The sequence below is a fragment of the Kogia breviceps genome, chromosome 2 (assembly GCF_026419965.1).
Source record: "Kogia breviceps isolate mKogBre1 chromosome 2, mKogBre1 haplotype 1, whole genome shotgun sequence".
Taxonomy (NCBI): Eukaryota; Metazoa; Chordata; class Mammalia; order Artiodactyla; family Physeteridae; genus Kogia; species Kogia breviceps.
Window position 1 is genome coordinate 89750936 of NC_081311.1, and position 13636 is coordinate 89764571.

Genomic DNA, 13636 nt, shown 5'->3' on the forward strand with positions numbered 1-13636 from the left:
CACAGGGGCCCTCTGCCCAACCTCCACCTCTGCAAGCGCTCCCTTTACACCAGCTTGCGGTGTCCAGTGAGCACCTGAATGGCGGGAACCGTAACTTCAACCTCAAATCCAGCCCCAGCGTAGGAGCTCAGAAAATTTGCAAAATGAACAAAGTCCATGCCATCCTTCCTGTTATGGTTAGTGCTTCTGGGGCAGCTTGCCTGCCAGATCCTGCCTGGGGCAGTTCCCCAAACTTGGGGACCTAGAAGAGGCCTGGGTGCTCCCCTGAGAATCTAGAGAACTGGCTGCACCTGGACCTAGCTCCTCACCAGACAAGGTGTTCAGGTAAAGCTCTTCCTCCTGTCCAGGCCTGCTGCTTCTGTCAGATGGAGGGATGGAACTTAGAGCTCTAACGATTTACCTTTCCTAAGCATAAAAGCTGAATGACGGACCAGACGGTTTTAAAGAAGAGAAGGAAAAGTTTATTGTGTTGAGCAGACCTTATTTTCATTACAATACCAGGAAATTCATTCTCAATCCATTTCAGGCGCAGAGGGCTCTGTAGACTTTACTGCCCCGCTGCTTGTTTCCGAGCAAGGGGCAGCACCTGGACCTATGTTGCATTTAATGGAACAGGATTACAGTAAAATAGAAGAGATACAAAGGTGTTTGTTGTTTTTTTTAAGTACATAGTTTCTTTTAAAATTCTAATATTTTTCTTTGTTTTTCCATGTTTACCTTATTATTAGCAAAAACAACTGGTTGGAAACCACTGTACTTGATCATCTTCTCAAATTGCTGACCTTAGGGTAATGTATTTTGCTATTTTTATTCTGAAGAGGAATTATGTCCATTTCTCTGGAAATCTAAAAGGTGACACGTAAGGCAATGCATAAATTACAGGTGGGATGAAGGCCTTGGCTCAAACCCTAACTTGTGTCCTACTTAAATCTGCCATATTTGGCCTCTGTGTTGCAAGGTAATTGGAAAAGACTCACTCAGGAGATGGCTTCACTTTCCGACTGCTTCTGGGGAGCATGCAGGTGCCTGAAGCTTATTTCTTGGTTTGTTTTTATAAGCTGTCAGCACTCAGTGACATCGCGAGAGGGAGAGATCCTCTACTCAGTGCCCTGACTCACCACCACCCAGAAGCGTCATTTCTGTATTAGATTGAGAGATCAAAGACCAAATAATGAAAGAGAAATTGGTATCTTCCAGATACTCTGAAGTACCAACAAAGACCTGAGTTAACGACATCGAATTTGTGGAATTGTCAGGTTATTACCAAAGTCCTGATAAAGATCCTTCCTCACTATAGCAAGACTGGGAAAATAGGAATTTAAATTAAAAAGGTTATCCCACCAGAATAGACACAAAACAGCGATATTCAAGTTGATTAACCCTTATCATCCCACAAAAGTGTCCCCATAAAATCAAATGCTTAAAAAACTATTAAAATTACACAATGGAATATATTTAAATAACTTTGCACACAACACACCCTCCATTCGTTGTTACCAAGAGAAAGCTTCACCAAAACATTTCCACTTCCATGATATCTGATACCACAGCACTAACATTTTACTCAGAAAAATGCACGAGATGTCCTCTTGAAACTCGAGTTGAATTATTTCTTTTAATCATCCATGGCAATTTCAGGAAAAAAACAAAACTGCTTTCAAGTAGCCAAATTTACTCCCAAGCGGGGTGTCGGGGAGGAGGAATCATCTTATACTCGTTGCTCTGAGGGCGGGGTCTGACCCGTTCCAAGTTACGAGGTCAGTAAAGTGGAATTCCCAGCTGAAGGAAACTGGGATTTTCATTTCCCTTCCAGTCTCTTCTGGAAATCGCACTGCTGTCCCTGGCCGTCAGCCCTTCATTCAGTAACCCTGCAACCAGACAGACGTTGTTCGTTCCATCAGACCTTTCACAAGGTTCATGATATGAGGGCGTTGAGGACAGCAGAGTCGATTAAGGTCCTTTCCTAGAAACTACTACCTGATTTTTATGAAACCTTTGCTCCCCCCACCCCCCGAGCTGAGCTCACACAGTACGTGGGCCTACCAGATGCACGTGCGCTTGGTAGGCAGGCAACCAGCTCTACGTTTCAATTTGAAGTGCCATGTTGACAGGTTCAGCACTCCCTCAGGCATGTGGAAAACTGCCGCACCAGCACTCTCAGCGTGGCAAGTGTTCAGAACGCTTTAAAACAAAACACAGGCACGTCCCCGCAGCTCCGAGAGCTGGCCGCGGGCACCCGTCCTGACCTCCATCAAATACCACCGTTCGCAGGACATAAGAACCCACACTGTTGCGTGTCGTGCTGATGTGTCACATTATGTTACATCGCTCTGGCACTGATTCAGAAAGAAAACGTCTCCACTAGGGCATGATGAAGGGGAAACAAATCCATTACGTATGAAACGATGGTTGAAAACAACGTACTGCGAGTAGTTTCCAGAAGCTTGCACTTCTCGGTGAAATCAGTTCATGTTTGTGAAAAATCTCTCCTATCTTTCCCATCACAATTTGCTTTCATATGGTAGAGAGAACAGACAAAGCTGACCAAGACCGAATTTTAGTGGCGGTATCATTTCCCAGGGCGCTAGAGGTTCGTTTTGGAAGTTGCTCATGCCACGCGAACCAAGATATTCCTGGCACGAGGAGGGCCCTAGGCCGTTTCAGAAGCAAGCGGGGTCTCGCATGTTTAGATTCAACTGTTAATAAGACTTAAATTTAGGGTGGTGACAAATAAGGGGCAACGAGGACACACACACTACACAGGGAACAGATTTCACCTTCCTCATGTACGATACGCCTAAGAGCCCAGGCAGAAAGACGTGGAAAGGTGGCCTGTTCCACGTCCCAAGGGAACCAGGTTTAGAAAGCACATCCCAGTGACTTTTGTTATTTCCCGCTCAACCTCCCAGAAAATGAAGTGGGAAAACGCACAACTGCGCCCGTGGTTGTAGACAGAAGTCGCGGCGGCAGGGGCAGCCTCTCTGAAGGCTTAATTAACCCTCAGATGGACCTGAGTGAATGTTTCCCACTCTCACTGATTCTATCCCTTCAGCTGCTCTGACCAGGGGAGGAGGACCAGCGTTGGGGGGAACTCATGCTAGAGCCTTTGTCAACAGCGACACCTCTGAGGGACCTTTTTAGTCTTGGATCGATTTATCTAAAAATCTTTCGGGCTCCCTCCTCCCCAGTTTTTTAATGGACCTACAAAAGCACGCTCAAAAGCTCCCTCGGACTGAGAGACTCCCGAGCCAACTTTGGCGTGTGAATATGGAAAAAATTAATTCCTCGGTATTTGTCCTAAGACTTTGGAAGGAGGCACAGTCCACGGAGTGCTCTGCTGCCGTGCCCCGCAGCCTGGGCAGCCGGGGGGCGGGACCTGCAGCCTTACAGCCACGCAGGCCGACAGCACCCGCCAGACTCCTCTCGGCGCCTCCCGGCCCTGCCCACCCAGCAGGAAAGGCTGCCTTCTGGGCTGCTGAAGTGAAGACACGAAAAGCCATGACCAAAGGGCCAAACCTGCTTCAAGACGCAACTCTGTGGAGTCAGAACGGGTGGCACACTGGCCATTTCTACAAGTGAAAGGCAGCCCACCGCACTAAACTAAAAGGAATATAGAACAGTGTATAGAAAAAGTGAATTACACAATCAGAATCTCTCCCGATCTCAGATCCGGGAGTCTTCCGCAGAGAAAGGTCAAAGCCAACTTCCCCTGGGTCTGAGAGGCGAAAATCCTGCGGAGAAGAAGAGGGTAAATGATGCGGTGACCTTCCTGAAGGAGCCCTGAGCCCTTCGGGATGGATCACTAGAGGGGCGTACTATGGCTGTATCCAGTAAGGAAATTACAGACTTCTTTTTTAAGAAAGTGGGAAGAGAAAAGCAAAGACTTTACAAATTAAAGAACTGCTTACAAAACAATTACTTAAAAAGTTCACTGGGGCTGGGTGGAGAATAAGGATAACGTCTTCATCTCAAATTAGTCACAATGGTACCGACGGTTTATAAAAGAGAACGGCCCATTTCCGGTCCTCCTCGCCCTCACCCCAGCACTCCAGAGCCTCCTACTCCCGACATTTTCCCGACCCTCAGCCCAACCCACCCCCCCCTCCTAACCCCAAATTAATCGGCCCCGAGCCGAGCCTGAAGACACATGATTGTTGGTTGGGTTTCAGTCTGACAGTGAACCTGGCGCTGGGGAAGGGCACAGGGGGACGCTGGCGCAGACCCCGAGGTGCGCAGACCTTGGGCAAAGCTTCTGGCGGCGGACGTGGGCGGCACCTGCCCTGCGGCCCAGGCTGCAGACTGAGCTCCGCTACCGGTAGGCTGAGGTAAGGAAGGACACGGTGGCTCTGGCTGGTGGCTTCCCGAGACACTGTGGCACGTGTGGGCTCCTGGGTGTGTGCACCACAGGGCTCGTTTTCTTCCAGTTGCCTCTGCCATCTTCCCTTCTGGTTAGAAGCCTGCTCTTTATAGAGAGTCCCCCAAAGATCAGCCCCTTGTCTTCCTCTGAGGTATGAATCCAGTGGAGCCTTGACTCCAGAGATCCAGAGCCGCCAGCGTGCAGGAGTCAGAATGAACGGTGCAGCACACCTGCCCAGCCAGTGCATCAGCAGTTGTATAGACAGATTGGAAAAAACTAGCATTTAATATAAAAAGTGTTCTTCAAATGGTGTAATTCCCTATCCTCCTCTGGAGATCATAATTCTTCACGTTTCTGAGGTCCTACAGAAAAGGAGAACAATTGAAAAGAAAAGGAATTATTGCCAAGTTATAAAAGTACAGACTAAGGACTTCCCTGGCGGTCCAGTGGTGAAGAATCCACCTTCCAACGCAGGGGACGCGGGTTCGCTACCTGGTCGGGGAACTAAGACCCCACACGCCACGGGGCAACTAAACCCGTGTGCCTGAGCCCACGTGCCGCCAACCACAGAGCCCATGCGCCCTGGAGCCTACGCGTCACAACTAAGAGCCCACATGCTGAACTGAAAGATCCCGAGTGTTGCAACGAAGACCCGACACAGCCAAAAAAAAAAAAAAAAAAAAAAGTACAGACTAGGCATTTTCTGGTACGAAACCTATTATCTGTGCCCCTATCTCCGCTGTATCTCTCTTTCTAAATTTTTAGGAGCTTTGGTTTAGTGTGTTTGTGTTGTATTTTGAAAGCAAAAACAAAGTAAAAAAGACGTTTTTATTTTTAAGAACATGGAAACTACCTGCATACCCCTAACTCCATCTACGTATGGTTTTCACAAGTACAATATTTACTTCTAGTAAAAATGCACATATTTTTAGTCAGGAGTCTTCTTTTTTCACTCAATAACATATAAACATTTTCCTATGTAGCAGTGTAGCTCATTTACTTTCTCTATTTTTGGGTGTTTAAAACTGTTTTTTAATGCCTTTGGTTTACAAGTAATAATAAAATAAATTTCTCCATGTATGTAACTTTTTCTTGAATTATTTCTTTCAAGGTAAATTCTCGAGAGAGAAATTACTGAGGATATAAGTATTTTAATGGCTCCCGACAATCGAATGACTGCCTTCTAACAAGCACTGTTCTAGTGCACAAAGCTTCAGCAAGGTTCACCCAGAACAGGTTCATCACCATCTCCCCCAACAAATGGCTATCAATATGTACATTTTTTTCTATGTAGTATGTATTAATGATAGATTCCTTTAATTTGATTACTGTTTCCTCAAATTCATTTATATTTGTGTTTTCCTCTTATTTAAACAGTATGTCTACATTCTTTGCCCATTTATCTATGAAAATCCTCGAGGTTTTACTCATGAACTTAATTATTTTTATGGTGAATAGCCAACCTTTTAGCTGTGATTTTAATATCATGCCATAGTCTTCAGAATCACTCAAGATCCATGTTCTATAATTGCTCTTTGAGAATTCGTTTTGATCTGAATAAATTAAAATCCAGAGCCCAGCTTATTAATGGGTTTACAAAAGGTCACTTTTGTATTCTAATGATTTTTTTAGATCAGCTACCATTTGAGATGTACATATAGTAGGGAAAACATTATATGAAGATTTAGTCCTTAGAATACTTTTTTTCAAATCAATACGTTCTCTGTCTTGATCCTAATTGTGTTCATTCACTAGTGCCTGGACATATTTAATTAAAAACCAAGGAATCTGACAAGAGATCCCCCAAATAATGTCAGGTTTGGCTTATGTATCACAAAACTCATGAACCTAAATAACAATAATCACAATGAAAGCAGTCTTTCTTCAAAAAAAGAAAGAGAAAAGAAAGAAGAAAAAAAGGGCAGCAATTGCATTAATAAATACTGTTTAGAACCCAACTGAATAAGGAAAGTGAACAATATACACTAGCAGATGTCAGGATGGAAGGATTAAATAACTGTTTCTTCTAGTCCCTTTATTCATTATTCTGCTTTTGCAACAAACAGAAATTAGACAGGCCAAGAAGTACTTGCCTGAAGCCAAGAGCCTGTACGTACCTTCTCGGCTTGGTTCTTGTGCCGATGTGTCTTTATGAAGTGCTCCCGTTTCCTTCTCCTCCTGAAAGCGTATCTGTAGCTGTTTTATCTCCTGATCATAGTCCTGCCACTCTGGGACAATTCGAACAGCGGCCTCCAGCTTGGGCTCTTTGGTCATTGGATTATTACACTGTGAAAACCAAAATAACATACTTCAACTGAGTTGAAGGAAGGGTATGTTACACAGAATTCAAAGGTGTTTCTGTTCTTGGATTACAAGTCCTTACTGGACAAAAAGAAGAAGACTGAGGAAGCAAATGATATTAGCAGAAGCAGTGTGGTAGTGAATGGGCTGTACAAAGCTTCTGCAAAGAAGTTGTGGAGTGCTACTGGAAGGCAGGAAAAGAAACAGTGGAAACGTTACAAGGCACAGAGTGATGTAGAAGATCAGTGGTAACGTCACCAATTCTAAGAAGTGAAAACAAGCCCATCACACACTGGAGGATTTGGCTTCCTGCTGAGGTTGCTATAAGAAGTTCTGCAGTCCCTGAACTACACAGTTAAAGAGAAAGACTAAATTATCTAGTCATCCATCAGACTGGACTAAGATGCAGAAAAGAGCCACCGACAACTTACCAAATCAATTGTTTTTGCCCTCTTCTTAGAGGCATCGTCACACCATGTTTCACACCAAAGCCATTCTTGAGGGAGTGATTTAATTGGCACCTGGTGGATCATGTTATTGGGCAAATCCTGTTTGGAAGAGAAGATAAAACACAACAATCTAAAGCTCTAGGGGAATAAACAACAAGGTCCTACTGTAGAGCACAGGGAACTATATTCAATATCCTGTGATAAACCATAATGGAAAAGAATATGAAAAAGAAAAAATATACATATGTATAATTGAATCACTTTGCATTACAGCAGAAATTAACACAACATTGTAAATCAACTATACTTCAGTAAAATATAAAAGAAAATGTTTAGAAATAAAGTCCTAGGGGAAATTTAAATAAATGCACAGCAAATTAGCTGCTCATTACATATCACATGTCAATCACAAATTTTTAAAACAGAAAGGGTCTGTACCAAAAACCTTACAGAAACTAAAATATTTATTTACGGTGTTTTTAAAAACCACAAAGTTTAGAGGATCCATAAAACATCTACCCACAATAAGCATCTGAAAAACTTTAGCTTAAAACACAAATAGCGGGCTTCCCTGGTGGCGCAGTGGTTGAGAATCCGCCTGCCGATGCAGGGGACACGGGTTCGTGCCCTGGTCCGGGAAGATCCCACATGCCGCGGAGCAACTGGGCCCGTGAGCCATGGCCGCTAGGGCCTGTGTGCCCGGAGCCTGTGCTCGGCAACGGGAGAGGCCACAACAGTGAGAGGCCCGCGTACCGCAAAAAAAAAAAAAAAAAAAAAAAAAAAAAAAAAAAAAAACACAAATAGCCTGCACCTAGATTCCCTCCATGAGGGCAACTCTAAGAAAAACAGTACTGCCTTCTAAAAGCCAATTAAGCATCAAGTGTGGCTCTTGTACTTCAAGGTTTGGCTTAAAGGAAGCTCTGAATCCACCTTGTCTACTGAGGCTTGATCCCAGGTAGATGAACTCCACATGTTTTCCAGCCAGCTGTACTCTATGCTTTGAAGCTTTCCTCTCAGGAAAACTTGTGCGTCTGACACAATAAAACGTTCCATTGTCCAAAGACACAAACAACCAATACGATCCGATAATTTCACTTCTGGGTATATACACAAAAGAACTGAAAGCAGAGACTCAAACAGATACTTGTACACTGATGTTCACAGAGGCATTATTCACAAGTCAAAAGATGGAAATAAGCCAAATGTCCATCAACAGATGAATATCCAAACAAAATATATATACATACAATGAAAGATTATTTGATCTTAAGAGGAAGAAAAGTTAGATACATGCTACAGCATGGATGAATCTTAAAAACATTATGCTAAGTGAAATAAAACAAACACAAAAGGAAAAATATTGTATGATTCCAAAAGTACCTGGAATAAGCAAACGCATACTGACAGAAAATAGATAGAGGTTACCAGGGACTGGGGGCAGGAGAAAAGGGGAGTTAACTGTTTAATGGGGGGATGACGAAACAGTTCTGGAGATGGACAGCTGCACATTGTGAACGTACTTAATCCCACTGAACATTTAAAAATAGTTAAAATGGTAAATTTTATGTATATTTTACCACAGTAAAAAATAATCAAGGTAAAATACAGTTACTTTCAGACAACAAAAACTGAATTTGTTACTAGTGAACACTAAGTAAAGGACCTTCTTCAGGTAGAAGGAAAACTATCCAATATGGAAGCCCAGAAATGCAGGGAAGAATGCAGAGTAACCAAAAGGGTAACTATGTGAGTTAGTTCAAATTTAAATAGATACCGACTGTATTAAACAAGAAGAATAACTTCTTCTGGGGTTTAAAATATAGACAGATCTAAAATACATGGCAACAAAGTATTTAGGTTGAGAAAAGGCTAAATGGAGTAATGAGTTCTAAGACAATGATACTCAAAATGTAGTCTGTGGACTGGCAGCACAGTTTGCTAGGAATGCAGATTCTAAGGCCCAACCATATACCTACTGAATCAGCCTGTGGGGGATGGGGCCTAGGGATTAAAGGCTTTAAAAAGTTCTTCAGGTGATTTTTTAATATATGCTAAAATTTGAGAAGAACTGCTCTGATGTTTTTGCACTGTCTGGTAGATGAGTAAAATACACTAATTAACATTAGACTTTGCAAAGTCAGAAATGCATACTGTAATCTCTAGGCTAATCATTAAAAAATTATTTTAAGTGTATAGTTTAATAGAGGGAAAATGGAATTATGAAAAAATCCTCAATCACTCTGAAAGAAACTAAGAAGAAAAAAGAAATACAGGACATATGGAATAAGCAGGACTATGCAGAAGCCAAACTTGTGGTGATTATATTAACTATAAACGGACTAATGTTCAAATTAAATGACTGTCACAACCACATGAAAAAATAAATCGATATAAGCTATTTATAAGAAACAGAACTAAAACATAAGGATAAAGAATGATTGAGAACAGAGGATAAAAAAATATACCATGTAACACTAACTAAAAGGAAAACCAGCAGAGCTGCACTAATACTAGATGAAGCATGCTTTAAGCCCCTGCCCAAAAGGCATTAACAGAGATAATAAAAGGTTAATTTGTCAGACATATATATTACTTCTAAGTTTTTAGGCATCGAATGATACAGTCTCTAAGCACATCAAGCAAAATTTGACAAAACCAAAGACAAGAAAGATTTCACAATATGGAAAGAGATTTTAGCACAATTCTCTCAGTAACTAATAGAAAAACAGACAAAACACACACAACAACATACCACTAAACCTCACCTAATGGACATACATAGAAAAAAATTACACCTAAAATCTGCAGAATATAAAACCAGTTGAAATGTTTACCAAAACTGATCATATCTGGGTCAGCTCAACAAGCAAAGCTCAACAAACTTCAAATGGCTGAGATCATACACAATACTTTCTCAGACTAGAGCAACTGGGCTAGAACAACAACAACAAAAACCTGGAAAATCTCCATGTATATAGTGAAAGAAACAAGAGGGGAATTAAAATATCTATTAATGAAAGCAATAATGGAGGAAATGAGAAACACAAAAGACACAGAAAACAAGTAGGAAATTGGCAGATGTAAATCCTACCACACTAATAATTACATTAAATGTAAAGGGATTAAACTCTCTAACTGAAAGCCACATGGGCTGCCAGCTCACATCTATCAATTTAACAGATTAACAATAAGTAATACTCAAAATTACACAGAGTGTCAGGAATTCTTACACTGCCGACGGGAGTATAAATCAGAACTACTTTGGAAAACTGTTTGGAATTATCTAGTAAAGATAAAGATGGACCAATCTGAGGACCCAGCAATTCAACTTGTAGTTGTACACACAACTGAAATACGTATACATATGCATCAACCAAGACATGTACATAAATGACGATCACAGCAGCATTATCTGTAGAAGACAAAAATGGAAAACAACCCAAATGTACAATAAAAAAAACATACTACCACTTCACACAACAACACAGATGAATCTCACTAACATAACATTAAGCAGAAGAAGTTAGACTCAAAAGAGTACATCTTGTATAATCCCACTGAGACAGGCAGAAAAAAACAGGTGAAACTATAGTGTTTAAGGATACATGTGTAAGTAGTAATTCAATACAGAAAATCAACAGAGTGATTACCACAAAAGTCAGGATGCTGGATACTTCTGTTAAAGAGTGTGGCTTCTGGGATGCTAGTAATGTTGTATTTCTAAAACTGGGTGGTAGTACATGGGCATGTGCTTTGTGGTAATTCATTGATGCATATGAAAATGTGTATATTTGTAAATTTTTGTTTTGTACACCCACTTTTCTTTATGGGTGCTATATATCACAAATGCTTAAAAATGTTTAAGGCAGACTTAAGCAAAACAAAATATGTGAAACTATGTATCTAAAACACGAACTATAATCTCACCTCTAAAAAATGTTTAGCATTAATAAACAGTGACTCATCCAAACTTCTTAAAAAACACCATGGTTTCTGATATGGGAAAAAATGGGAAATTATGATACTACATTCTATGCTGTGAATCCTGAGCTAGTTAGTTCCTAAAGAAGAGAAATACACTGACCCTAGTAGGCAGAGAAACAAATTTATCAGATTAGCTGGATACAAAATGAAAAGATAGGGTAATGGTTCTGAGTGGCAGTGTCCTCCTTCTATCTCCCTCCCCAAACCAACCTCAGGCCCATGACATTTTTCACCACTATGTCCTCTCTTGAAGACAGATAAAAATGTCACAGACACACACACAAATTCCTTTCCATGAAGACACAAAACACTGTCCCAACAGAGGAGAGAATTGAGAAGCAAATACTACTTCATTTTCCGACACAACATTGTATACCCATCACTGAAACGGTTAACCAAACAAATGGCCACTTACTTGATCAAGATTTGAAAGGCTGTTAGGATCCTGACTCAGACCTTGGTACTGTCCCCTGAGTCTGTCACCAGCAGCTATTTTCCTAAACTTCTTCAGATCCACGACATACAGTGCACTGGACAGAGAAAAGCCATTTGTTATAACCATGGATTATGGCCGGAAAAGTAACCGCACTGATTAATGGAACAGATCACTAGGCAAACATTCTGGCTTCTCTTTGAAAAGGTAAGCTGAGATCTACAGTGGAGCTCAGAGTCAGCCTGTGCTACTTCAAAGATGGCTAAGGAAGTTACGACAAAACCCATATTCTGGTACCACAAGCTCACTTTGTCACTGTTCTTCAAGTAATTGCTTTCCAAAGGAAATCATCTCTGACAAAAGATTCCTAGCAAATGTCAACAGATTTGGTAATAAAGACTGATAACCATTAGTCAAAGATATCCTGATGATGTCTTAAATGTTAGAGGAAAAAAAAACCACACAACCAAATGTTACAGTTCTTTTGGACCAAGAACATAAAGTACAATACTGAAATCACCACACCCCAACATTTATCTCTACACATGCTGCTTCCTACATATCCCCCTACTCTCCAAATCACACTCTGCCCAGAGAAGATAATGTAGAAAAGCAACAAATGCCCAACAGATACAATCACTGTTTAACCTAGGAGTTCTAGGAATTTATCCTACAGATATACTTGAAATATACATAATTATGTATTTAATTATTCACTACAACATTGTACGTCATAGGAAGACCATAAATAATATATATACTGGAATAATATGTTGATGTAAAAAGGAAAACGGTCTCTCTCCACATGTGGCTATAAAGTCTTCTAGAGACATCAAGTAAAGAAAGCAAGGCACAAAACTAAAAATAGGATAGTATATATTCTGTGTAAAAAAGAAGTCACAGTTGTTTACCTAAGAATTAAAGTCTGGAAGGACACACAGTAAATTAATAGAGGATTTTATCTGTTGTGGGAATGGGAACTGGGAAGAAGAGAGACAGAATGGGGAAGATTTCTTTTCACTGTGTATTGTTTGTAATTTTTATTTTTGAACCACATTAATGTATTACCTATTCACAACTTTAAACATACAAAGTTACTTTTAAAGAAAATCAAACAACAGCATTAGAAGTACTCCTTTTTCAGTACCTGATATGATACTTCCGCCCAGATAAGTGACTGGCCCAGTACCCCGACTTCCAGAACCTGTAGCCGTCCATTTCTCTGCGGCTATCACAGAAAGGAGTATAACCGTAAGGAGCACCGTCCAAATTGAAATCTCTTAACTCTTTCAAATCTGTTCGTACAATCTGAAGAAGAGAGGATCACAGTCGTTTGTTAAACAGCCATGCAGACAGCAGGTTCCAGAAAATACGGAGGGGAGCTCAGGGGTCAACAGCACAGGCATGAGACCCAGCTCGAGTGTCGCTTCCTCCACTGATGAGGCTGACTGCCCTCACTAGCATGTTAATAAGACGCTTGGCCTAGTGCTTGGTACAGAGTATTCTAAGCATTCAAAAAAAAGCAGAAATAAAACAAATTGATACTTCGCACAGCCTCTCTGTGACTCAGTTTCCCCACCTAAAATGGAGCTCTCACGGGGTTGCTGGGAGGACTACATGAACTAACGGGGAATGATGGGGAATGACGCCTGGCACACACTAAGTGCTCAGCAAGGATCAAGTGTGATTGTATTAGAACTAGGAAAGCATGCTTCAGGTTGAGCCAGTTGTGATATAAGTGAGCCAGAGGGGGCAGAATTCCCAAGAGCTGGATGAAGCTTTGTCCAAGTGACTTGCACACATTACACCACTTCCATTCAGATGAGGAACTCAGGTTTCAGCCAGCTCAGGATAAGGAGAAAGGCTGTAGGGTAGAAGTATATTTACACTTTTTGAGTTTGTATGCTCTAAAATTAGAAATTTTAATTTTCTAAAATTAAGTGTGTTCCTTTTAATTAAGTCAAATCTTGACAGCAGGATGACCTTCTGAAGAGTTCCACATTATCAAGGCCACCTGCTTGCACTTCCTCTCTCTTACCCTTGTCAATAACTTCCAGCTTTTGGGCAAATAATTGGAGATGATGGCATGCACTGTGTTAAACTGATGAATTT

At 41.2% G+C, this 13636-nt stretch overlaps 1 protein-coding gene across 1 annotated transcript in view; it reads right to left on the bottom strand.

Annotated features, from left to right (window-relative positions):
- Positions 1–438: 438 nt before the first annotated feature.
- UGGT1 (UDP-glucose glycoprotein glucosyltransferase 1) overlaps positions 439–13636 on the bottom strand; it is a 107932-nt gene continuing 94734 nt past the window's right edge. Inside the window, exons 37-41 of the mRNA XM_059052596.2 lie at positions 12672–12832; positions 11507–11621; positions 7090–7206; positions 6475–6643; positions 439–4719 (exon numbers count right to left, since the gene is read on the bottom strand). Coding sequence (XP_058908579.1) covers positions 4694–4719; positions 6475–6643; positions 7090–7206; positions 11507–11621; positions 12672–12832 — 588 coding nt within the window. The 3' untranslated portion in view covers positions 439–4693. The remainder of the gene's footprint in view (positions 4720–6474; positions 6644–7089; positions 7207–11506; positions 11622–12671; positions 12833–13636) is intronic.